Raw genomic sequence first — 24,991 nt, forward strand, 5'->3', positions numbered from 1 at the left:
ATTATGAAATTCGTTGCCAACGCTTTTAGTAATCGATTTTTATCGATTTTATCGATTCGTTGTTGCAGCCCTACTAGACTGTTGCTCAGTGGTCCAAAGTACTTTTTTCAGATGAAAGCAAATTTTGCATGTCATTTGGAAATCAAGGTGCCAGAGTCAGGAGGAAGACTGGGGAGTGGGAAATGCCAAAATGCCTGAAGTCCAGTGTCAAGAACCCACAGTCAGTGATGGTCTGGGGTGCCATGTCAGCTGCTGGTGTTGGTCCACTGTGTTTTATCAAGGGCAGGGTCAATGCAGCTAGCTATCAGGAGATTTTGGAGCACTTCATGCTTCCATCTGCTGAAAAGCTTTATGGAGATGAAGATTTCATTTTTCAGCACGACCTGGCACCTGCTCACAGTGCCAAAACCACTGGTAAATGGTTTACTGACCATGGTATTACTGTGCTCAATTGGCCTGCCAACTCTCCTGACCTGAACCCCATAGAGAATCTGTGGGATATTGTGAAGAGAAAGTTGAGAGACGCAAGACCCAACACTCTGGATGAGCTTAAGGCCGCTATCAAAGCATCCTGGGCCTCCATAACACCTCAGCAGTGCCACAGGCTGATTGCCTTCATGCCACGCCGCATTGAAGCAGTCATTTATGCAAAAGGATTCCCGACCAAGTATTGAGTGCATAACTGAACATAATTATTTGAAGGTTGACTTTTTTTGTATTAAAAACACTTTTCTTTTATTGGTCGGATGAAATATGCAAATTTTTTGGGATAGGAATTTTGGGTTTTCATGAGCTGTATGCCAAAATCATCAATATTAAAACAATAAAAGGCTTGAACTACTTCAGTTGTGTGTAATGAATCTAAAATATATGAAAGTGTAATGTTTATCAGTACATTACAGAAAATAATTAACTTTATCACAATATGCTAATTTTTTTAAAAGGACCTGTAGACTGTGTGAAATTTTGTGGTGTGTTTGAGCTGGCTTTGCGTGGCCATGATGAGAGCGAGAGCTCGGATAATCCCGGGGTATTCCGTGGCCTGGTCGATTTTGTTGCTTCCCTTGATGGAGTTTTGAAAGAGCACCTTGAGAATGCCACTGTGTTTAAGGGAACTTCAAAGACCGTGCAGAAAGAGCTGCTGGACTGTATGTTGTCTGTTGTGAGGGAGCACATAATCCAAGAAGCACAGAGCAGCGACTTTCTTTCAATCCAGGCCAACGAGACCACCGATATTGCCACACAGTGCCAACTTGTGCTTGTGCTGCGGTACATTGACGCCAAAAGCAACGTACAGGAGAGGTTTTTTGAGTTTATTCCTCTGCGTTCAACTACAGCTGATTCCATCGCTACGGTACTAAAAGAACGTCTTGCTGTCATCCTTCCTGAGGATCAAAAGAGTAAACTCATCTGCCGAGCGTATGATGGTGTCATGACTCTGGGCTGCGTGTTTTCCCTTCCCCACCAGAGGTCACTGTCTCCCTTCCTCCCGCACCCCACTCCACTAATTGTGCACACATGTCACGTTACACCCACAGCTGTTCCACATTATCACCACTATTTAAGTCTTCCCTCTCCCTGCATTCTGTCTGGTTGTATTGTACTCTGATGTCTGTCTATCTTGTCTCCGGAAGTCTGTGTTCTAGCCTGTTGTGTCTTGTTGTGCCGTGTTGGCCTTTTGTTTTGTTTGTTTGGTTATTGTTTAAATAAATATTTCACCTTCCCTGCATTTGGACCCTGACCTCATCTCTTCAACGCGACAGATGGAGCCAGCGTGATGAGGGGTGCCACTGCAGGTGTTCAAAGGAAGATGCAAGATGTGTACCCAAATGCCCGTTACATCCACTGCTATGCACATCAACTCAATCTGATAATGCAACAGGCCACTTCTCACATATCCAAAGTGAGGATTTTTTTTCTGACCTTGGAGGATTTTCCAGCTTTTTCTCAAGATCACCCAAGCGCACAGATGTCCTTGATAAAGTAGTGCCCCATAGACTACCAACATCAAGCAATGTTAGATGGAACTTCCATGGCATCAATACAGTGTTTGAGCACAGAGAGGACCTCATCTGCTGTTTTCAATCCATTAGAGACTAAGGTGACTTTGACCCCGTTACCGTCAGAGAGGCAGGAGCCTTTGGCATGCTGCTGGAGAATCAGGATTTTAAGTTTTTTTTGCAACTTTTCCACAACATCATGCCACATGTGGACCTCCTCTATGCCAAACTTCAGAAGGAGGACATAGATTCAGTCCACATCTCGGGGAGCATCCAGCAGTTTCAGCTGGACATACAGAAGATCAGGTAGCAGCTGTATTCCTTGTTTTACATTTTAATATTATTATTATTATTATTATTATTCATGCACTTTCTTATGCCTTTACAGAAATTCTCTCAATTCTCTGGTTGACCAATGCAGTGAAGGTGGTTCTCAACCTAAGAGGTGGCGGTCACTCAGTCCAGAGGTCCATGAACGGATTGCAGCAGAAGTGTTTTTATTTCAGTCAAAATAAACCATTACCAACAAGCTAAACTGCATTGTTTATTTACCTTCTATGGGTACTAGTAAATGTCCTCTCATGCCTTTGATTTTAAGATAAAGAAATATTTAAATGAATATAAATAATAGTAATAATAAAAAATTCCCCATTGGTTTTGTTAACTTTACTATGAGAGGATTACTATTCCATGTTTGTGGGATCAATGTGAGGAACAATAATATTGTAGTCACCAAAGATATTTACTGTTACCCACAGATCATTATAGAAGCATTATTTTTTTTAAAAAGTTAAGTATTTTGGAGATCAGTTTTGTTGATTATAAGCTGGTTATATTGGGCTTTATGAAACTATGATAAATGTATATGCATTTTTTTTTACTACTAGGTGATCTTCTTAACCATTTACAGTCTTTAAACTATGATCTAAAATGATTTGTTATTCTTCTGTTCCCTCTTGTGAACAACATTAGTATTACAGCCTTCATCTCTGAATCTGATTAAAATAAATGGATGACGTTTTAAAAATTGATGTCAAAAGTTCATGAAGCTTGACTTGTTATGAAGTTTTGATAAATTATGGATTCAAACACTAAAACTGGTCACCCTTTATAACTTAAATTGGTTATTTTCAATGTAGCAGTTGAAATTGACACTTTGTCATAACTACATAATTTTTGTTTTTATCCTTTAGGTCTGTGATACCATACTCAGACACACATTGGAAAGGTTCTCCTTCACAGGCCACCTCGTTAGTGCCACCTTGCTGCAAGCAGACAGGTTTGAGCATTATACAATGACATTTCCTGAAGATGCACTAAGCAGGACTCTGAAGGCCTATCCAGTACTCGGCGGACGTAAGCTGAAGACAGCTTAGTGTCATCTACTGCAAGGAAGAGTCCAGAGCCTGCTGTGGTGCTTTGGACCTACTCCAGCTGTTTATGGAGAACAATCTTGAGAAAGTCTTTTCAGAGACTGTAAATCTCCTAAAGATTCTTGTAACCACACCAATGACCACAGCAGAAGCTGAGAGGTGCTTCTCAACCTTGAAAAGAATTAAAACATTTCTGAGAAATAGCATGACCCAAGAGAGGCTGAATGCATTGGCCTTGCTGTCAATAGAGAAGAGACTGGTGACTGAGATGACTGACTTTAACCAGAAGGTCATTGAGAAATTTGCAAGCCAGAAAGAAAGGAGAGCAAAATTTGTTTTCAAGTAGTGCTACTGGCCAGTGATTAGGCAACATTTGTGTGTGTGTGTGTGTGTGTGTGTGTGTGTGTGTTTAATGATTATATTGATTACTTCATAATAAACCCAATTTGAACTAAAATTCACTGATTTGTGGTACATTTATTAGCAGTCGTACTTCAGTTTTTTAGTTTTTTTTTTGATACATCACTTGATAAATGGCTTTTACACTCCTGTATTACTAACAGTTTAAATTTATTTTTTTCAGTTGTTTGCGCCCCCACCCAAAAAAATTTTTTTTAGCACCAGCCGCCACTGCTTTTGAGCACCCCTCTCTTTGAAATGATATGGAAATCCTTTGGAGCAAGTAAAATTTATAAGGTTTCTTGGAGTTTGGTTCGATGAAAAACTTACACGGAAAATTCATCTGGATAAAATTAAGAACAAGTGCAAAAATATTATTAATATTCTTCTGTGCTTATCAGGACGGGAGCGGGGAGCTAGTAGGGCATCCCTACAGAGTATATACTGGGCACTTATGAGATCTGTATTTGATTATGGATGCATTGCCTATATGTCAGCAGCAGAAACAAACCTCAAACAATTAGATGTAGTGCAAGCACAAGCCCTAAGAATCTGCAGTGGATCATTTAAATCATCGCCGGTATCAGCTATGCAGGTGGAGATGGGAGAAATGCCGTTAGGTATAAGACGAATGAAGTTAATGTTGCCATATTGGGTTAATATCCAGGCACAAAGTGTTTCACATCCTGTAAAAAGTGTACTGACAGACTGTTGGGAACATAATGAAACAAATTTGATGAGTTTTGGGTGGATAGGTGATGCAAAGGCGAGGAATATAGGACTAAGTCAAGTACAGTATAGCAACGCAGTCTCAATATCCTCCATACCTCCCTGGTTATTCCCCTTTCCAACTGTTGACCTCAGTATACAACAGGAAATAAAGGATCAATCCAAACAATCTCTAGTGTGGTAGTGCGGAATTATATTGAGAGGCATTTGCAAGATTCAGTGTTTTTATTTACGGATGGATCAAAAGACCCAAAGACAGGATATGCCAGTGCAGCCGTGTATATTCCAGTGAATGATTCCTGCATTAAGAAAAGAGTTTCTAATCATTTATCAGTTTATGCTACATAACTATTGGCAGTTTTTAATGGCCCTGCAGTGGACAGAAGAAAAGCGAATGAATAACATGTTATTGCATCTGATAGCTACTCTGCACTAGACAGCATACAATCTGGCAGATCATCTTTTAGGATGAATATAATTAATGAAATATCCCATAAATTGTATAATATAAAGCATATGGGTGCATCAATTCAATTTATTTGGGTTCCTGCTCATGTTGGTGTAGTAGGGAATGAGAAGGTAGATGTTTTGGCTAAACAATCTTTAAAATTAAAGCAGATAGATTTACAAGTTCCATTAAGTAAAGCAGAAGCTAAAGTGTTGATTAGGAAATATGCACAATCGGTATGGCAGGTACACTGGGATGGTATTGAAACAGGAAGACACTTATATAATATTCAGCAACAAGTTGGTCCTGGGAGGAGAGAGAGCAGGAACAGAAATGAAGAGAATATTATAACCCGTCTGAGAATAGGTCACGCAGGATTGAATAGTAGGCCTACATTGTTTAAAATTGGCAAGCACCCAACAGGGGAATGTAATCACTGTAGTCAGCAAGAGACAGCTGAACATGTAATACTTGACTGCAGGAAATACAACAATGAAAGACGGCATTTTATTTAGTCAATTAAAGCTGAGCATAAAGATTTTTCTATAATAGGTATAGTAAAGGAAAAAGCTATATATGATATTATTTTTAAGTTTATTAAAGAAACGGAATTAAGTAAAATAATTTACTCGTTTTTTTTATTTTATTTTTCTCTTGAATTCTCATACGTATTATGTTAATCCTATAAGCATGTTTCCTGTCCTCAGTCCAGTCCAGTCCAGTCTGTGGCAGTAATGCACCTACAAGTTGGTTTGCCAACCGCCAATAAACTCCAAAGAAGAAGGAGAAGAAGGAATGTTGCCTTCGCTTAGTGGACTTATGTAAGGGCTCTCCGTGAAGGGATCAAGTTGCTCACTTTCGTTTGGAATTGGCCCTGAATGTCCAGAGCGTTTCGCCTTTTGAACAGCCAGAAACGGTCCTCTACAATACGAGTTTCAGTAAGTGTTTCTTAAGAACATTTATAAAAGCTAAGCCATTAATCTCGTAGATACTTGAGGTCAAAGACTGCGGTCACGCCAGCCGCGTCTTAAAAACACACGGTCACGCCGGCCGCACTTTTTTTTGGTATGCGCGTCTAATCGAGCACTTACGGTATGGGAGCTGAGAGCGGTCAAAATGGATGTAAAGACGCTGTCAGAACGTTTCCTTTTAACTTTAGCTGATATACACAAACGCATGCGTGTGTGTGTGTGTGTGTGTGTGTGTGTGTATATATATATATATATATATATATATATATATATATATATATATATATATATATAATATATATAATTTATTTCTGGTATTTTATGGATGAAATTGTAGCATCTTTACTCCAGTCTTTAACGTCACCTGATCCTTCAGAAATCATTCTAATATAGCCTACTGATTTGCTGCTCCAAAAAACATTTATTATTATTATGTTGAAAAAAGCTGCGTAGTTTTTTTTTTTTCAGGTTTCTTTGTTGAATAGAAAGTTCATATGGACAACATTTTTTTAAATAGAAATCTTTTGTAACATTATAAATGCCTTTATCATCAATTTTGATTAATTAAAAAAAAAACACAACTCCAAGCTTTTGAATGGTATAGTGTATAATGTTACAAAAACTTTTATTCCAGATAAAGGTTGATCTTTGGATCTTTCTATTCATCAAAGAATCCTGACAAAAATACTCCACTTTTTTAAATATTGATCATAATAATACAAATAAAATTAGCATATTAAAATGATTTCTGAAGGATCTTGTGACAGAGAAGACTGGAGTAATGATGCTAAAAAAATAGTTTGATCACAAAAAATACATTTTAAAATATATTCAAAATCAGTTATTTTAAATAGTAAAAATATTTCAAAATATTACTGCTTTTGCTGTATGTTGGACTGTTGGAGAAAATAAATGGCAAATCATCCAAAAAAAAAAAAAAACACCATTTCCCATTTCTTTTTCCATCATAGGTTTTCATTTTCAGTGAAATTGAAAAGTCATTTTCAAGTGATTTTACTGCATAGTTTTGGAGAAAATAAATGGCAAATTAGCCCAAAAACTAAGCATTTACACCATTTCCCATTTTCAGACATTCATAAAAGTTTTCCTTTATAGGTTTGCTCATTTTCTCAATTGATTCTTGTTCACAGTCTATTACTGTATTAATTTTCAAGTCATTTTACTGTATAGTTTTGGAGAGAGAAAAAAGGCAAATTCACCCAAGCATCCTTGCACTTTTACATCATGTCCCATTTTCAAGTAATTAATGTTATAGTTTTGCAAGAAATTAAGAGAATATCAATCCAAAGTTTAAAGTATATTCTTTCACTTAATGTGCAAAATCATATTTATTACTGAAAACGTTTGGTTGGTCTGTTACAGGGAAACAAAAAAATGACTTTGTTTCATTTTGCAAGAACATAAATATATACACATGCATGCGTTTGTTTATATCAGCTAAAGTAAAAAGGAAACGTTCCGACAGCGTCTTTACATCCATTTTGACCGCTCTCAGCTCCCATACCGTAAGTGCGCGATTACACGCTCATACCAAAAAAAGTGTGGCTGGCGTGACCGCAGTCAAAGTTGGAGGATTTTCTGAATCTGAAAATAAGTGATCGAGCTCCTGAGACACTACAGGTGCCTGACGCATTTATGTTTTCTCTGAAGGACGTGTATTTTTAATATGAGTTTGACATTTAACATTCTTAGACAAGTTAACTTTTTATTAGGTTTAATCAGGGGCGCCGCTCGCAATTTTGGGCCCTATGACAAAATATGAGTTTGGGCCCCCCCTACCACACCAAAGCAGATCTCTGGGGGCCCCTAAAGGGCACGGGCCCTTAGAATCGTCCTAACTTAGCCCCCCTTAGCGGCGCCCCTGGGTTTAATTACCGTTTCGTGCTGTCTGTGGTTTATTTGATCATTTGTTAATACACGACTATCATTGTGTATTTGAGTGAACGCCGCTCTTCATTCTGTTTCCGGATCCGTTCAGCTGAATTATTGTGTTTGTTTGTCATTTCCATTCAGAGTCAGTGCTGGAGATCAGATTCTGGTTCATTATGGATGACACACAAACATCCAGAGATGAAGATGTTTCTCCAGGATGCAGGTACTTTGAATAAACATTGTATTAAATCTCCTTCAATGATACTAGATGCGAGTCTCCATCGGGCTTTTTGTGTCTGTTTTTATGATAAAACTTAAATGTTATTCAAACAAAAGGACCATAAAGCCTCCTCGTGAAGTGCTCTTTGATGAAAACATGTAATTCATGATTATCATCAGACTAAATCTGTTTTGTTATAGTTCATTTCAGCAGAAGCCCAGCTGTGTGTCTCTGAGGAGTGAAGCGTCTATGGGTAATCCATTGAATTTTAAGAGTGGAGATACACAGCCTGAACTCAGGTATCATATTTTGTATAAACATATGATTATGGCATTTTATATCATCAGAATAGTGTTCATAGTATTTTCTGCAATGTGAGAAATTATTTTCGGACATTGTTTATAGGTTTTTTTAAATCTATGTCTGATATTTTAACATATATAATGTTGGTCACACAGAGACACATTTGTGAAAGCACTCAGTGGACTATATGCACTAGAGATGCTCCGATCAGCATTTTTGGGACCGATTACCGATCACAGAATGGCAGGGGAATGGGAATCTTTTATCTATAATCGAGCAGAGTTTGCACCATTTGTAGAAATGAAACTAACCCTAATTTAACTATATTGAAAAAAAAAACTGTAGAAATAGGCTACAGTTAAGATCTTGAAGAACCACCAAGTTAGGGTTGTAGACGATAGTATCGTGTATCGACGATAGTTAGAGATATCGCCAGTTGCTGATGCCTTTGACGATAGCAAGACGATTATTATTATTATCCGTCAAAAAGGCGCCTAACTTTAGCGATGCAGTGCAGAGAGTCGGTTCTAGGATGCTTCAGAAACTTGCCGCTGTATAAACACACGCATAGAGTGGCCACATCGCCTTAACGTGCCGCATGGGGAAGAGATTTATTCATCATACAGTGTAGATAGATAAACTGATTATAACAGGAGGGTTTTTTAAAGTGCACCTCACACTAGAATAGGCTACACTAGTTAGTGATGAAGTTCTTTGATAATGTAAATGATCTTTGCTTGTTATTTGTAGCTGCTTTTTAAGATGATGTAAGGATTATATTATCCAGCATTGCACAGTCATTAGGATAAAGGTAGTAAAATGTGGAGTGAAATAAATACGATATATCAGAATCCGTCTGTATATAGGAAACATAAACATTCACCTCAGTAACATCTTTATACGTTAATTAGATTATGATGTGATAAAATGGCGCTAAACATACGCACATGAATTACACTCGCACCGTTTCTCCTCATTCTATATGAATTGAACTACAACATGAACTGATGACAGCAATCAGACATACAGCGGTAACATTATTGCAATATGACGGGTATAGAAAGATACATTCATTTACATTAAAGCACGCACATTTACCACTCATTGAAGATAGCAGAGAATGAAACCGAAAGTAAAAAGGCAAAACTACAGTCAGCGCTCTGTACACGCACAACTTAGTCACATGCCCAATAACAAGACTACCCTTACTGTACAAAACGAATAAGGAATTTAGTACATAGAGATTATTAAATAACTTAGCACGATAGTGTTGTGTATGGGTGATCTCACAGGCTAACGATAGAACGATATGAAAATTGAGCATATCTCCCCACACTAGTCTTTATCGGTTAGTTTGAAAAACTTCCAGACAGGAGAAATCATGTTGCCACTGGTAAGCTCCGCTCTGCTGTTGTTTACCTGTGTTGCGTGCATGAAAAAGTCGCGCGAGTAATTTACGTCAAGTGATCGGCTTTTTTGATCGGCGCTTTTGGGGTTCGCCGATCAAGCCATTTTTAGCCAATATCGGACGATCAATCGCAGCATCACTAATAGAAAGATACATTCATTTAGGGGAGCGCGGAGCACAACCGAACACTTTTTGAATTTCGCGGTTTATGTAACTCCACGTGGGGTTCAGAGTACAGTTTTTATCCACATTATTTTCACTCGTCTAGTACAAATATATCGCTTTGTTTCATATTTACAGTGTATATGTTTTTCTTTATTTACCTCAAAAGAAAGGAAGTGAAACGTGACAACATGCCCCGTAGGTGGGGTACATTGTAACATCTGAGGGGCATGTTGTAACACGACCATATGACAGCTTAAAATGTTATCTGATCGAATGAAAAAAAATATACACAACAAACTAAAATATTTTGTCAATAAAATACATGCGTTAACTTTTTCAAATAAAGTGATGACGTTTTAAAAAATAAATAAATAATAATAATCTAATTTTGGAGTTTGACAATAAACACATCGCAACAATGCTTTGAACGGCCCTGATCACAACACACAGCTGTACAGTAGTTCAAAACAATGTGGACAAATAGATGAAACACATTTAGACATTCAGAAGAACACTCCACTCCTCCACACACAGCTCTCACAGAACACCACACACATAAACCAGCCAAAATACTTTACATTTCTAGAAATGATAACTTCTGAACATTATACATTGATTGTCAGCCTTTATTCACCTGTTTCTTGTGGTTTCTTATTAAAATCCTTAGAAGTAAGTAGTGTAAATTGCATGGCTAATGTCATAGAATAGCATAGTTTAATTACAGCAGGGCATATTGTCACACAGTGTTACAATGTTCCCCATCTGCGCGACTGGAGTTTAAAGGAGGTAAGTGTCTTCTGCTGGTTTGCGAAGCATTAATAAACTATCTAAAGTGATAAATAACAAATTGGAGATTAAAATAATAGCAGATTTGTCTAATTTTAAATGAATACTAAAAACTGAAATTAAAAGTTTACTTCAGCCATAAAAGTACTTTTACTATGGTAAAATACATATTCAGCGATATCTTCAAAAGACTTTTGAATTTTGGCACTCTTTTTTCTCTGCATAGTGTTGCTATGGCAACTAGTAAATGTAGTAAATTTGGTTATGCTAGCATGTGTGGAAATATTTGAACCACGTGTGTTACAATTAATTTTATTATTTAATGTTTTATTTCAAGCAAATAGCAAATAGTATGACAGCAGCAGAAGTGATAATCACTTATCACTTATCACTTATACTTGAAATGGAGTGGGGAAAAGTAAAACTTATTGAACCCCACCTCAGTCTGTCAAAGAATACAAACAAACAAAATAGCTGCTTCCTTTTTCAACTATCTCTAAAATTATTTATATATACAATAAATAATAGTAATAATTATACCTCATTAAGAAACAGTATTATAGTTGCACATATGCAAAACCACACATACACACTATACATATCCATACAGATATTACCTCGGGTAACAATGAATATCGAATACCACAATGGTAGATGGAATACCACAAGGGTACATAACTAATCCAACACTCCACACAACATGAATACAATCAAACCTCATAATCATTATAATGAGACCAGACCTTTTGTTTGTAAAGACGTTTGAAAATGTGAATGCCTTGACATTGCTTAAATTCAAGCCCCAAATTATTCCACAAAGTAACCCCACATACAGACATAGAAAAACTCCTCCTGGTGGAACCCGCCAATGGGACCACAAAGTTCCCAAAACCTCTCAAACTGTACGACTGCTCTTTAAGAGAAAACATGTTTAGAATGTTCACAGGTAATAAACAGTGATATACTTTAAACATGAACTGTGCATTATATAATTTTACGAGGTCCTGTATTTTTAATAACTTTGATTTAAGAAAGAGAGGATTTGTGTGTTCAAAATAAGCAGCCTTGTGTATAATTCGTACAGCCCTTTTCTGTAGCAAAAAAAGTGGTTGTATTACATTTTTATAATTATTACCCCATACCTCTACACAGTAGATTAAATATGGCTGAATTAAAGAACAATACAAGGTATGGAGTGCATTTTGATCAAGGATATGTTTAACTCTACTAATTATAGCAAGGCTTTTGGAGACTTTAGTAGTTATATGTCTAATGTGGGCATTCCAACTTAACTTCTGGTCTATCGTTACACCTAAAAATTTTATTTCCTGAACATTTTCAATTTGAACTCCATCTATCTCAACCAATTTCTGTGAAATGGCTTGATACTTTCCAAAAAACATCACTTTAGATTTGTCTAGGTTTAAGGATAATTTGTTACTTTCCATCCATTTTTTTAATTTACTTAATTCTTTGTTTATAACGCTAATGAGTCGTTCCAAACTGACATTACTGTAGAAAATATTTGTGTCATCAGCAAACAATACACATTTAACCAACTGAGAAACATTAAAAATATCATTAATATACAGATTAAACAATTTGGGGCCCAATACAGACCCCTGGGGAACACCACAAGCAATGTCAAGACATCCAGAAGAAAGCTCACCCATTTGCACATACTGTACTCTGTCGCTCAAATAGCTTTTCACCCATTTCCCAGCCACCCCCCGTATTCTATATCGCTCTAATTTCTTAAGTAGTATATCATGGTTAATGGTATCAAACGCATTTTTAAAATCAATAAAAATTCCTATTGCATGTTTTTTATTTGTTAATGCCTTCGATATTTCTTCTGTAGCATCAATTATGGCCATTGAAGTGGATCTATTGGGTCTAAACCCATATTGTCCTTCATTAATTAGCTTATGCTTATGTATGAAATTTTCTAACCGTTTGTCAGAAACCTTTTCAAGGATTTTTGAAAATTGGGGAAGGAGTGAAATGGGTCTATAATTAGTAAAGTGATTCCTATTTCCATTTTTGAACAATGGTATAATCTTGGCAATTTTAATTTTTCTTGGCACACAGCCATTTTTAAGCGACAGGTTACAGATATATGTTAGAGGCTTTATAATGCTTGTAATTATCTTTTTTATTAGTACCATACTGATCGAGTGACAGTCTGTGGATAACTTGTTTTTTAATTTTTGCACGATATTCATTATTTCACACTCACTGACAGAAGAGAGGAAAATAGTATGGTCGTTTCTTTCAAAGTTCAGCTCCAATTCTTGATTTGGAATTTTAGCTGCTAAATCAGGACCAATATTTACAAAAAAATTATTGAAATCATTTACTAATGTATTTATGTCATAGTTTTCTCCATTAGAGTCAACAACATATTCCGGGTAATCCGTTTTATTAAATCCTTGCTTAATGATACTATTTAATACTGCCCAGGTTCTTTTTATGTTTGATTTATTAGCTACTAATAGTTTTCCATAATATTGTTTTTTCGCCATTCTCATTACAGCTGTCAATTTATTTTTGTACAGTTTGTATCTATTCTCAGCTTCTTTGGTTTTCGATTTAACAAACAATTTATAAAGATTATTTTTCTTCTTACATGCATTCAGCAGGCCTTTGGAAATCCAAGGGCATTTTAAATTTCTTTTCGGTTTACTAAATACTCTGATGGGACAGTGCTTGTTATACAAGGAAATAATTATTTCTATAAAATTATTGTAAGCCACATCAGTCTGCATCTCTCCATAAATAGTGTTCCAATCATGTGACCTTAATTCTTCATTAAACCCATTAATAGCTTCCTCAGTTTGTATTCGTCTATAATTCACATTACAGGTTTTATTACATTTACTAACATTACAGTCATATATAGTAAAGACTGGTAAATGGTCAGTGATATCACAGATCAATAGACCATTAACAGTATTGTTTAAAAAGTTGTTAGTAAAGATGTTATCAATTAACGTTGCACTGTGAAAGGTGATCCTGCTGGGCTTTGTGATTGATGGAAATGGGGACATACTGTACATCCTATCCACAAATTCACAGGTAGGTTTGTGTTTGTTTGATTTCAAAAGGTCAATATTGAAATCCCCACATAAAAATAAGGGCTTATTTGTAACTTCACAAAACAGTTTCTCCATGCATTCATTAAATAAGTCTACACTTGATCCAGGTGACCTGTAGACACAACTTATGATAATATTCTTTTGCTTTTCATTTTTTAGTTCAATAGTTACACATTCCATCACATTGTCAAGTGCTATTGACAAACTATTTACTATTGAAGACTGCATTGTTTTGTGGACATACAATGCTACACCACCACCTGTTTTGTTTTGTCTATTGATGTAGTTTAGGTCATAGTCATTTATTTCGAAATTGATTCCTTTGTCATCATTAAACCACGTTTCAGATATTGCTATGACACTAAAAGGATGAACAAATGACTCTAGATAATCACGTATTTCACTATAATTGGAGTACATACTTCGACTATTAAAATGGATAATAGACAGTTTACCCTTTGTAGTCAAGTTTGTATTATACTGTGCATTAGTATAATACTTACAGTTAATATTAGCAAAAGAAAGAAAATTATTGTCCGGGTCAATGTCTGTCTCTGTGTCATGATTATTGTATTCTGTATATCTAAACATATTCAGGTCCAGCAGTTGGAGTTCATGGATTCTCTGCAATAGTTCAGTATTATTGTCCTTTAAATTGGACATACTGTTATTATCATAGATCAACTAAGTCAGAGGTTACCTTGATGTATACACGTCGGAATATGCGTTGACTCTTTACGTTCATTGATACTCGTCCAGTTCTTCCAAATGTCTCACGGTGAGAATCTTGGCCTCCTTCGCTGAGCCATTCAACTTAATACAAATTTTACAGTTGTTTACCCATGTGTGTTGGATTTTATGTTGTTTCTTGAGGTCTCTTGCTTTCCAGGCTATTTCAGCATTCTTCTTTGTCAAGTGCTCGTTCAGGTAAACATTTGTTCCCTTGAGTTTGCGTCCTTGCTTCAATAATGCTGTTTTATTCTTCCTATTGACAAATCGAATGATGACTGCGGGTTTCTTGTTGCTCTTCCTGGGTAGAGGGTGGCATGCTTCGATGTAATCCAAGTTTAGCTCCACTCCTTTACTTTGGAGAAAGCTTTCTAGCTGTTGCTCCACTGAGTGCATCTCCAGCTCTGGCTCTTCACCATTGTCCCCAACCACCTTGCGTGCATACGAGCGTGGTTTGATCGGTAGACCGGTGATGACCAGGTCGTTCATACTGGAGTATTGCTCGCGCTCGTTCACCCTCTGCTCCAAATCCACAATCCGTTTGTCTTTGACTTCTATTTGGATGCGTAACATTTTCACCTCCTCCACTAGGGCCAGGAGGTGTTCCTGCTGCCTCCGGACAGCAGTTACTTCTTCGAACAAAAGATCGATGGACTTTTTTACGTCCTCGTTGTTTTCTGACGCGTTTTTCCTATGCCGACTCATACTGTGAATAAGGCGTTTGAATTTGGGATCCGTAAATCATCAAATTTACGCCAGTAAAATGAGTCCAAATGCAATTTACAACCAACACTCAACGCCGTGTAAACACGCGGCCTGACAGGAAGCAGGAAGCGGGAAGTCAACTAACCCTGTGTTAGTTTGTGCGTCGCTCTACCCTACATTCAAGCACGCACATTTACCACTCACGGAAGATAGCAGAGGATGAAGAGCTGATTAGTAGTAAATCTCCATCACCTGCGTTCAGCTGGAGCGGCAATTAAAACACCCCGCCGTAAATCACTGACAAGTGATTTATGGCTCTGTGTATTAATTGCCGCTCCAGCTGAACGCAGGTGAACGCACGTGATGGAGATTTACTACTAATCAAAGTAGCGGCTTCATTTACTAAACGCGCCTCGCAACATCGTGCGATTAATCGTGCAGCCCTACTCTGTACACGCACAACTTGGTCACATGCCCAATAACAAGACTACCTTTACAAAACGAATAAGGAATTTAGTACATAGAGATTATTAAAGAACACTGAGACAACGTTGGAAAATTGAACGTAAATTTTATTCCAAAATAGAACTTATTAGACTATTGTGCCAGTCCCTTCAGTACAGTGCACTTCTTCCAGCTCTCTACACTTTCTTCTTCTTCCTTGCTATCACCAATGCCTCCAGGGCCTTGCGTCTAGCTGCATTTTTCTGCTTTGCCACATGTCTCAGGTGTGCCTGCATTTCTTCTGCTTGAGCAGTGGTCTTGGCCCTCTCAGCACTTCTGCAGGAAGCTCTACAGCCATACTCTGCCTGCCTCTTCTTCCTTTCCTCAATTCTCTTCTCTCTGTAGGATTTATCCTTTTTCCCTGCAGCCCTGATGTTGCGGCAGACAGTTTTGTCCACTGGCTCAAGTTTCACATCTTCCCTCTTGAACATGGTGATTCCTGTCCGCCGCCTTGATCTTAGGGTGTATTTAACTGTTTGCACAGAATTAAAGGTAGAGATCCTCATGTTGGCACTTTTCTTGTCAAACACATCACCCATTAGGCTAAAAGAGGACTCTACTAGTGGCCCATGGAAGATGGAGAAGGCACCTCTGATGACCTGCGTGAGGGCTGGATACTTTCCCACACTTATGACATGGGTCCACCACTTCACAATGTCATCTCCGTCTTCATAGTTGGCCAGGTGGGGGTCCACATTGTACCTTAGGATCTCCATGCTGGGGTCACTCTCTGTGGGCACCAAGTGCTTCATGATAATAGCCAACTCCTTCAGCTGGATAACAGCCTGTGAATGGCCCCTCACCACAGGATCGATGGAGGACATGGCCTGCAGGGTTTTACTTTTCAGGGGTAGTTTGGCCTGCATGTACTTGCCACAATTGATGTACGCCTTGGTAACATTTTCAATAAAATCCATGATTACCTGCAACACATATTATATAAAACACACATTTATATCGGCAATATCATTGTTGCAGTACAATGACAAGATTTAATACTGCTTTTCTCCCAAATGAAATCAGGATTCTGACCTAACCACCATTAAAGAAATGTTTAAATCAGTCCATGACATGAAATGGGTGATTACATTACATATTCATATTTGTCCCATATAATGTATTTAAACATGAATGGTAGCATCATGCAGGGCATAAAAATCATCACTGAATTGGAGAATGTCCAAATCTTCTTAGCAATTAATCAAAATAACATTAAGATGCACAAGATATTAAACACTAGATGTACATTTTCGATAATGTGATATGACAAATTTTCATAATTACGCTTTTGGATTTTTAACCAGTAGGTGGCAGCATGTCCTAGGGGATTATTCAAAAATTAAGTTAAGGTTTTTTTAGCCTTAGTGTAGCATAAAGCGACCTGACGTCTGGATACCCTATACCTTCTACTGTATCATAACAAAGTGCAAAATAGTTCACTTTACTCTGGCCCCCTTTCTCAATACGCACTAAAATGTACTAGGGATGGGAAGATTCCCCGATTCACTCGGTGCATCGGTTTAAAACGTTAACGATGCGATGCATCGGTTTAAAAAGTGCGCATCGGATACAAATTGGCATTTGTATCGCGATGCATCGTTTCTAACATATCTGCATCGGTAAATCCCGATTTATTTCTTTATAATTATTAGTAGACATACAATACTCTTATTATTTAGAAAGTGGAAGATATTGTTAGATTGTTTTCTCCCCTCTGAACTGTTTCGCAAGCACGTCTCCCTTCACTGCTGCGTGAATGACGTAGACTATCACAACACTACATAGACCGGGGCGTGTCCAGAAAGTCACATAGAGCAGGGATTCTCAACCGGTGGCCCGCGAGATGGCTTAAAATTAACTTAAATTTTATCCTAAAATGGTTAAAGCACGGCCTCTTTCGTGTTCTGTGATTGATTGCTTTGGACTCGGCGCAGCAAGCCTCATCGCATACAGACTGAACGGCGGCTCAAAACTTTCAACCGCGGAACGCAAACATCATCAGAGACCTGTAAGGGACTGATTTTTTTGTCCCGCTCCTGCAGAAATGTATGTTATTTTGTCCCACTCCCACCAGCAAAAGCCCACATAAAAGTAACCTATACCCCCGCGGAAAAACGGGTCTCTACTTCATCTCTTGACTGCATGAAACAAACCCTCGCACTAATGTGAAAGTAAAGACGATCAGAGTAATAGTAACAATGACACTCTTGCATATCGGATTCTAGGTACGCGTAAGGCCGCTGTTGATTCATGAACTAGTCATACTTTCGGGGCTCTGATCCATAGTATTTTTGTGTGAAATTTCAAAATATTTGCATAGTTGTCAAAATGAATGTGTAACGATCGGCCTTATTGGTAGATGTTACTTAGATTTAAAAGGGGTCAGATTAGGCTGTGTGAGGTAAAATAAGTGTTTTAAAAAGATAAGACAACGACAAAAGTAAAGTGAAGTGAATAAATAAATGTATTTACAATATTCACAAGGAACTAAAACAACACAGTAAAACCAGAATAACTTAGGCTGTTAAAAGCAGATTGTCCATTCAAATCATACCCTAAAACAGTCCTTAAGAATCCTAGTTGGTTGAAAGCTCCAAGTAAAAAGTGTCCACCGGTGTATATACAATCCAAAGAAGTGTTGTCCAATAAAAGTGATGCTGGAATGGTAAGTCCTTAAAAGAAACTCCACAATCCAGTGTTTGGTCAGTGACCCTGATTGTTTGACATGCTGCCTCCTTTATACTGTTTTGTTCCTGATTCCTGTCATGTGACTGATCACATGACAGGCAGACCCAGACTCATTTAACCCCCTGGGGCCGACGGTCACGCCGGCGTGACCAACCTACTTTTTTTAAGATCAGCGCAAAAGACACTAAAAATGCTCTGTCGGTTTAAGTCATACACATTAGAGATATACATCAATGGAAACTGTAAAGCGTGTACTTTTATTTGGGCACACTCAAAAGAACAGCAGAAAGTTGTGTTTTTTTATTTAGAATAAAGAAAACAAACAGGGTGATTTCTGTTTTCTCTGTCTCCGTGAACTGCTTTTAGAAATGCATCACTTATATCATTCAAACACGGTGAATATTTAGCACACAAACATAAACGTGGTATCTACTGAAAGCTTGAGATTTATGCTTTTAAACAAAGTAAGTTTTATCAAAAACAAATAATCTGTGATAAATTAATCTATATGAAACCAAGGAGATGTCTAGTCTATCCAGTTCCAACTAATTATCTCTAATGTGACCGCGCCCACTATCGCGAAATCTTTTGCCATGCAAATTAGCCATGTGCTACTAGCGAGGCAAGGACCGGATTATCTGTACACGAGGAAACTCCCACATCACCGCAACAAAGCAACATGACTTCAAGTTCATCTTGGTTACAGTTTGTTACTGAATGAAGACATGCTGTGAGGAATAAGATTTATATGTACCTCAATCCTAAGAAGGACGCGATGCGACGCAAACCCAGCAGGAGGAGACATTTACATGAGTAAGTCTTACTTTCATTTTCCTACTAGCTTTCGCTGTTATTTACTTTGACAAAACATGTACACATTTTACTAGTTAGACTTATTCCAAATTAAAATTCCTGACTTTATCAAATGAAACATTATGAAGTACGTTTGATTGCATTGCATCTCTTACAATGGCAGGATATTTATAATGTTCTAGAAAGACGATGTGATTATGACTGTGAGATGCATTTATGACGATATCTTTATGAATGTAGAATCATACTTTATTTATTTATTTTATTGTATAACAGTGTAAAAGTAATATGAGTGCTTACACTGAATGTGTGTTTACATCACGTTTATTAGTAATATAGTGCTAAACGATAATTATTAGTTTCCAGTGTTGGGTGTAACGCGTTACAAAGTAACGCGTTACTGTAATAATATTACTTTTTTCAGTAACTAGTAGTGTAAGGCATTACTCGTCTGAAAAAGTAATATTATTACAGTTTTCCCGAGGTAGTTACTTGCGTTACATTTGCCAGTAGCATCTTCATCACACACAAGGCACACGACAACACAGAGAACAAAAGGGAAGGGGAGGGGGCGAGAATGGAACAGTGATTGGTCTGGATTTGGCACGAGGTATCATTTTCCATCACCGATTGGTCGACACCCTGCAGCCGGCAGTAGAGCGGCACGCGCAAAGATAGATGGGGAAAAAATGGAAGCGTCAACAGCAAGCTCATTTTCAGAGGAAGCTTCTCAGCAAAAGAAACCTAGTTTCGACGGGTGGAGATTCAGTTATTATTTTGAATATGTTCAACGGAAGGAAAATAACTTGACGGTGAAGTGCACACTCTGCCCGGGGAGAAAGCTGCTCTCCACCTCTTTTAACTCTACCTCCAACTTGAAGAAGCACCTCCAGCGACAGCACGGACACATCAAGCTCGTTGCAAAGCGACAGAGTGACATGAACGAGCAGCCCCACAAGCAGCAAAAACTTTCATTTGAACATAAAGTACTACCAACATCAAAATCCGAGATAAATAAGCTTGTTGCCTCCTATGTAGTAGAAGAAATGTTACCTCTTTCTACCGTCGAATCGCTGTCTTTTCGAAAGATAATCTGCAAAATACAGATAGCAGGGACAGACCAGCCGTTTCTCGACAGGAAAACCTTCGCAATGTACATAGATAAATGTTACGCTATGATGGAAAGTGAGCTGAAGAAAACGTTTGAGACCATTGAGTATGTGTCAACGACCGCTGACATCTGGACTTGTCACAACAAAAGCTACATAGGCATGACTGCCCATTGGATTGATCCAAGCAACTTCCATCGTGAAAAAGCAGCCCTTGCCTGCAAAAGAATCAAAGGACGACACACATATGACATTGTGGCCACTGAAATTGAGCAGGTTCACTCATCTTATGGACTGTCGGAGAAGGTCACAGCAACAGTCACAGACAATGGATCGAATTTTGTTAAGGCTTTCAGGTCAGTTGAATAATAGTGTACTTACTTGTACTTATTTGCAAATGTATAAGTTAATGAACTGTTTAATTTGATTGCATTAATCAAGAAGACACATGATATGATTACATTTTAATTGAATAGGCCACACATTATAGTTTTTTTCTTCTTTCACTTCTCACATTCAGGGAGTATGAGCCCAAGCCAGCAGCAGCATCCGATTCAGAGGATGAGGGATCAGGGGAGGATGAAGAAGTGTCATTTACCGACGTACAAGAAGTGCTCTCCACGGAACAAGACCCAGGACACTTTACTCTCCCCCCTCATTTAAGATGTGCCTCGCACACACTTAATTTAATATCAACTGTTGATATTGAAAAATGGTTGACAGTGACAAACAAAACAATTTACAGAAGTGCCACTGCAAAGTGCTCTGCCCTCTGGACTAAGGCCAGTCGGTCTACAGTAGCTGCAGAGCTAGTGCAAAGCCTTTGTGGAAAAAAGCTTGTGGTGCCTACAGTGACGAGATGGAACTCTTTCCACAATGCAGTTGCACGAATAACTGAGATATCCATACCACAGTTGACAACTCTCTGCAGTCAGTTAGGTGTACGAGCCTTTTCCGAGCGAGAGTACAAATTCCTTGTAGAGTATTGCACAGTCACAAAACCGCTTACAAAAGCTTTGGACCGTTTACAAGGTGAGATAAAGTATAGGTTAATGTAAACCTGTGGCTTCTTGCCTTTCCTTTTTTTGAATGTTAAACATTTGAATCAAACAAGTAATTCATTCCTTGATTACTATTCCTTCATTCCAGGGGAAAATGATTGTTATTATGGCAATCTATTACCGACACTGGAGTCTCTGATGTCAAAGACCTTGGCATTGCGTCCCGGCCTCTCCGAGATGATGGCAAAACTGCCTGATGTCATAGTGCAGGTAGGCTGTGAGTGTGTATTTAAGACTTACTGACTGTAACTTTGTGTGATATGAGAGAAGCCTGTCATATGCACAATTGCACATCTCTCCACTATCACAGATGCTTCCATTATCACAGTCTTCTAAATTACACACTGAAATAGGGTCTTAGAGAATGTAAGAATTGTATTCTGGTACTGTGTTTCTGAAGACCTTGTATAGTCAATATGCCTGTTGCATCATTTACATGTCAACTCCTTCCACAGGAAGGTATGTTTTTCCTCTAAGACAAAAATCTAATTTTAGAAATCTCTTTCTTACAGGCCATCAAAACCCGCTTTGCTTCTGTTTTGGAAAGTAGGGAGGGTCTCCTGGCTGCTGTCACTCTGCCGAAGTTCAAGCTGAGGTGGTTGAGGGAAGAGACCAGGAGAGAGGCCTTAAAGACTCTGCTGATAACAGAGTGTCATGCTTCACCCCTGGCTGCCCCCCACAATGAGGAGCATGAGGTCAGGCCATCACAGATTAGTCCAGCATCCAGCAGTAGTGAGGATGACTTTTTTGTGTTTGAGGAAGAGCAGGATTCAGGTTTTTTTGGTCCAGACAAGGAGGTGATGGAGTACCTGAAGTCTGGGTCAGAGATGGGGGTCCTAGAGAACTTCCCCAGAATTAAGAACTTATCTTTAAAATACAATACAGCACCAGCATCCAGTGCTCCAGTGGAGAGGCTATTCAGCCTGGGAAGCCTTGTTCTCACTCCAAGGAGGAACAGGTTAGGAGACAAGCGCTTTGAGAGACTCCTCCTTATGAGATATAACCACTACTTTGACGAATAAGCTGACACATTCGGAAGCTCATATTTTGCACCAGAAAAATGCATTACAGTAAATGCCAACTGTATTTTTCATTTATTTACTTTGAGTCTGTATTTGCTTTAACTTTAACTTGCTTTACCTCTCCTCTACACAGTGCTGGTAAGGCCAGTCTTTTTTATTTATGGATATATTTTTTTGAGGAATTTTTTGTTGTTGTTGTTGTTTGTACTTGTTAATCAATAATACTTGAGTTTTTTCCCTAGATGGTTTTTGTTAAACATTCAAGAAGTTAATATATGTTTAGACTTGTTATAAATTGACAATCAAATTGATTGTTTGCACCAAACGGTGTTTGTTAAACATTGAGGAAGTTAAAGGGATGGTTCGGAGTAGATTTGACTTCAATGCTATGCACTCCGAAGCCCATGTAAATACCCCATCCAAAGTTTTTTTACCTTAGTCAAACATTGAGGGAGATATCAGAGTTTCTCGAATGGCTTGCTACTGCCGTACACGGTACATGTGATGTATCTCGTAAATTGCACCACTAAACGTGCAAGTAATCTTACCAAATTTCTACAGTAGTGTAAATAGGTTATGTACTCACAAAACGCTGCATCGGAAAATTTGTAAGTCCACCATGAGTGTTTTAAAAACAACTTTTACCCGAGAACTACTAGTCTCAAAAACTACAAATGGTGACGAGTCGTCGTCACTTACCTGGATTGGGATAAGCATGTAAAAGTCCACCTACTGTGTCTGTGTGCATGTCAATTTTTTGTCAGTTTTTGAGACTAGAAGGGATCGGGTAAAAGTTGTTTTTAAAACACTCATGGTGGACTTACAAATTTGCAGAAGATTATGTGCACGTTTAGTAGTGCAATTTACGAGATACATCACATGTACCGTGTACGGCTGTAGCAAGCCATTCGAAAAAAACTCTGATATCTCCCTCAATGTTCGACTAAGGTAAAAAAAACTTCGGATGGGGTATTTACATGGGCTTCGGAGTGCATAGCAATGAAGTCAAATCTACTCCGAACCATCCCTTTAATACTTGTTTGTAGTTGATTGCACAAGTACAGTTGTTGATTGTTTGCACTAGACAGTGTTTGTTAAACATTGAGGAAGTTAATATGTTTGGACTTGTTATAAATTGACTATCAAATTGATTGATTGTTTGCACCAGACAGTGTTTGTTAAACATTGAGGAAGTTAATACTTGTTTGTACTTGATTGCACAAGTACAGTTGTTTGTAGTTATTTGTGCTAAACAGTGCCAATCTGTTGTTGGTGTAATAAAGACTCTAAAGAACACTCCTCCTTTGTATGTTCTCCCTCCATCTGATGCATCGCAGGCAATTATAGAGTAAATAAGAAAAAAAAATGTAACTAGTAATATAACTAGTAATATAACTAGTTACTTTCTCCAGGGAGTAATAAAGTAAAGTAAGGCATTACTATTTTTGAGAGTAATATGTAATATGTAATATATTACTTTTTTGAGTAACTAACCCCAACACTGATTAGTTTCTTAGATACTACATGTCCTTTTTTTTTACATTAGTACAAATTCTAGAGTATAGACTGTATTCTGACAGATGATCCTGATATGATTTTTGGTTTGTTTTGTTTTTGTAGTGATCTCAAACCTGCTCAAAAGATGAATCCTGCCCTCTTTCCCTTGAGTCCCTTCAAACTGTTTTCCTCTCAGAGCACTAGAAACTTGAGATGTTCAACTACACTGATATTCTAGTGTAAAACAAGTTTTTGACTTTTTTTGTATTTTTTTAAGGGCACACAAAATAGCAGGTAAGATTTGTTTCATTTGTTGAACAGAATTCAGAAGAAGTTTCCAGAAATGCCACAAAGTCTGTGCACATCTGTGTGGTTAGATGAGGGAGCTCAATGATGTGTCTTTGACCTTCATTATGTATGTTTTGTTTATACAGTGATAGTAAATAAAATAAAAATAATCTAAAACTCCTTTCTCTGAATCTTTTCACATTGTTTCCTTACCTGCTATAGTCAAGTCAGACATTGATGGGGCCATTAGGGAGGGCCCTTTTGTCTTTCAGGTGTGAATTGCTAAATATTCATGGGCCATTGCCACACCTATGAATAATCCCTTTCGATCACAAAACATGTTTTATAAAATTTAAATCAATATATTGTTTTCTCTGAACGAGTGAACGAGATGATTTTCACATCATTTGGTTGAAAAAATTCTAGCCTACGACATCCAATTATCTAAAGTGTTGTAAAGAAATGTCCTGTATGTGCTTCATGGCCTTATTTCAGTGACTTCAAAACTTTAGATTTTCAATAACCACGCATAAACATAGTTTTCTCAAAAACACAAACATGCACATTAATGTTGCTTGCATATTATTGTAGCCCAATATGTGCTGATTACAATGTAATCTGACTTTAACCATTCATATGTTTTTAAGATACTGAAAAAAGCACAAATGTCAGGGCATGTCAAAACACCTCAGGCCCCAGGGGGTTAAAGACATAAACACATTAAAATGGTTAAGAGGAATAAAATGGCTAAGACAACATGAAAACCTATTAAAACTCAAATA

The 24,991-nt window shown here is 37.8% G+C and overlaps 1 protein-coding gene and 1 pseudogene across 1 annotated transcript; both read left to right on the plus strand.

Moving 5' to 3' along the window:
- Positions 1-5,792: 5,792 nt before the first annotated feature.
- The window catches only part of LOC141287954 (NACHT, LRR and PYD domains-containing protein 3-like), a 55,172-nt pseudogene continuing 35,973 nt past the window's right edge, over positions 5,793-24,991 (plus strand).
- LOC141287955 (zinc finger BED domain-containing protein 4-like) lies at positions 17,585-23,710 on the plus strand. The gene is made up of 4 exons (XM_073820072.1): positions 17,585-20,697; positions 20,862-21,373; positions 21,491-21,612; positions 21,915-23,710. Exons 1-4 carry the CDS (start codon positions 19,922-19,924, stop codon positions 22,422-22,424), a joined length of 1,920 nt encoding a protein of 639 aa, XP_073676173.1. The 5' UTR covers positions 17,585-19,921; the 3' UTR covers positions 22,425-23,710.

This window comes from Garra rufa, chromosome 16 (genome assembly GCF_049309525.1).
Source record: "Garra rufa chromosome 16, GarRuf1.0, whole genome shotgun sequence".
In the NCBI taxonomy this organism is placed as follows: Eukaryota; Metazoa; Chordata; class Actinopteri; order Cypriniformes; family Cyprinidae; genus Garra; species Garra rufa.

What these genes read in the sequence shown, in the direction of transcription:
- LOC141287955 (XM_073820072.1), top strand. Translation starts at nt 19,922, where the DNA reads ATGGAAGCGTCAACAGCAAGCTCATTTTCAGAGGAAGCTTCTCAGCAA. An exon ending in AATTTTGTTAAGGCTTTCAG is followed by an intron (nt 20,698 to 20,861) that starts GTCAGTTGAATA and finishes TCTCACATTCAG; the next exon opens with GGAGTATGAGCCCAAGCCAG. An exon ending in TGCCTGATGTCATAGTGCAG is followed by an intron (nt 21,613 to 21,914) that starts GTAGGCTGTGAG and finishes TCTTTCTTACAG; the next exon opens with GCCATCAAAACCCGCTTTGC.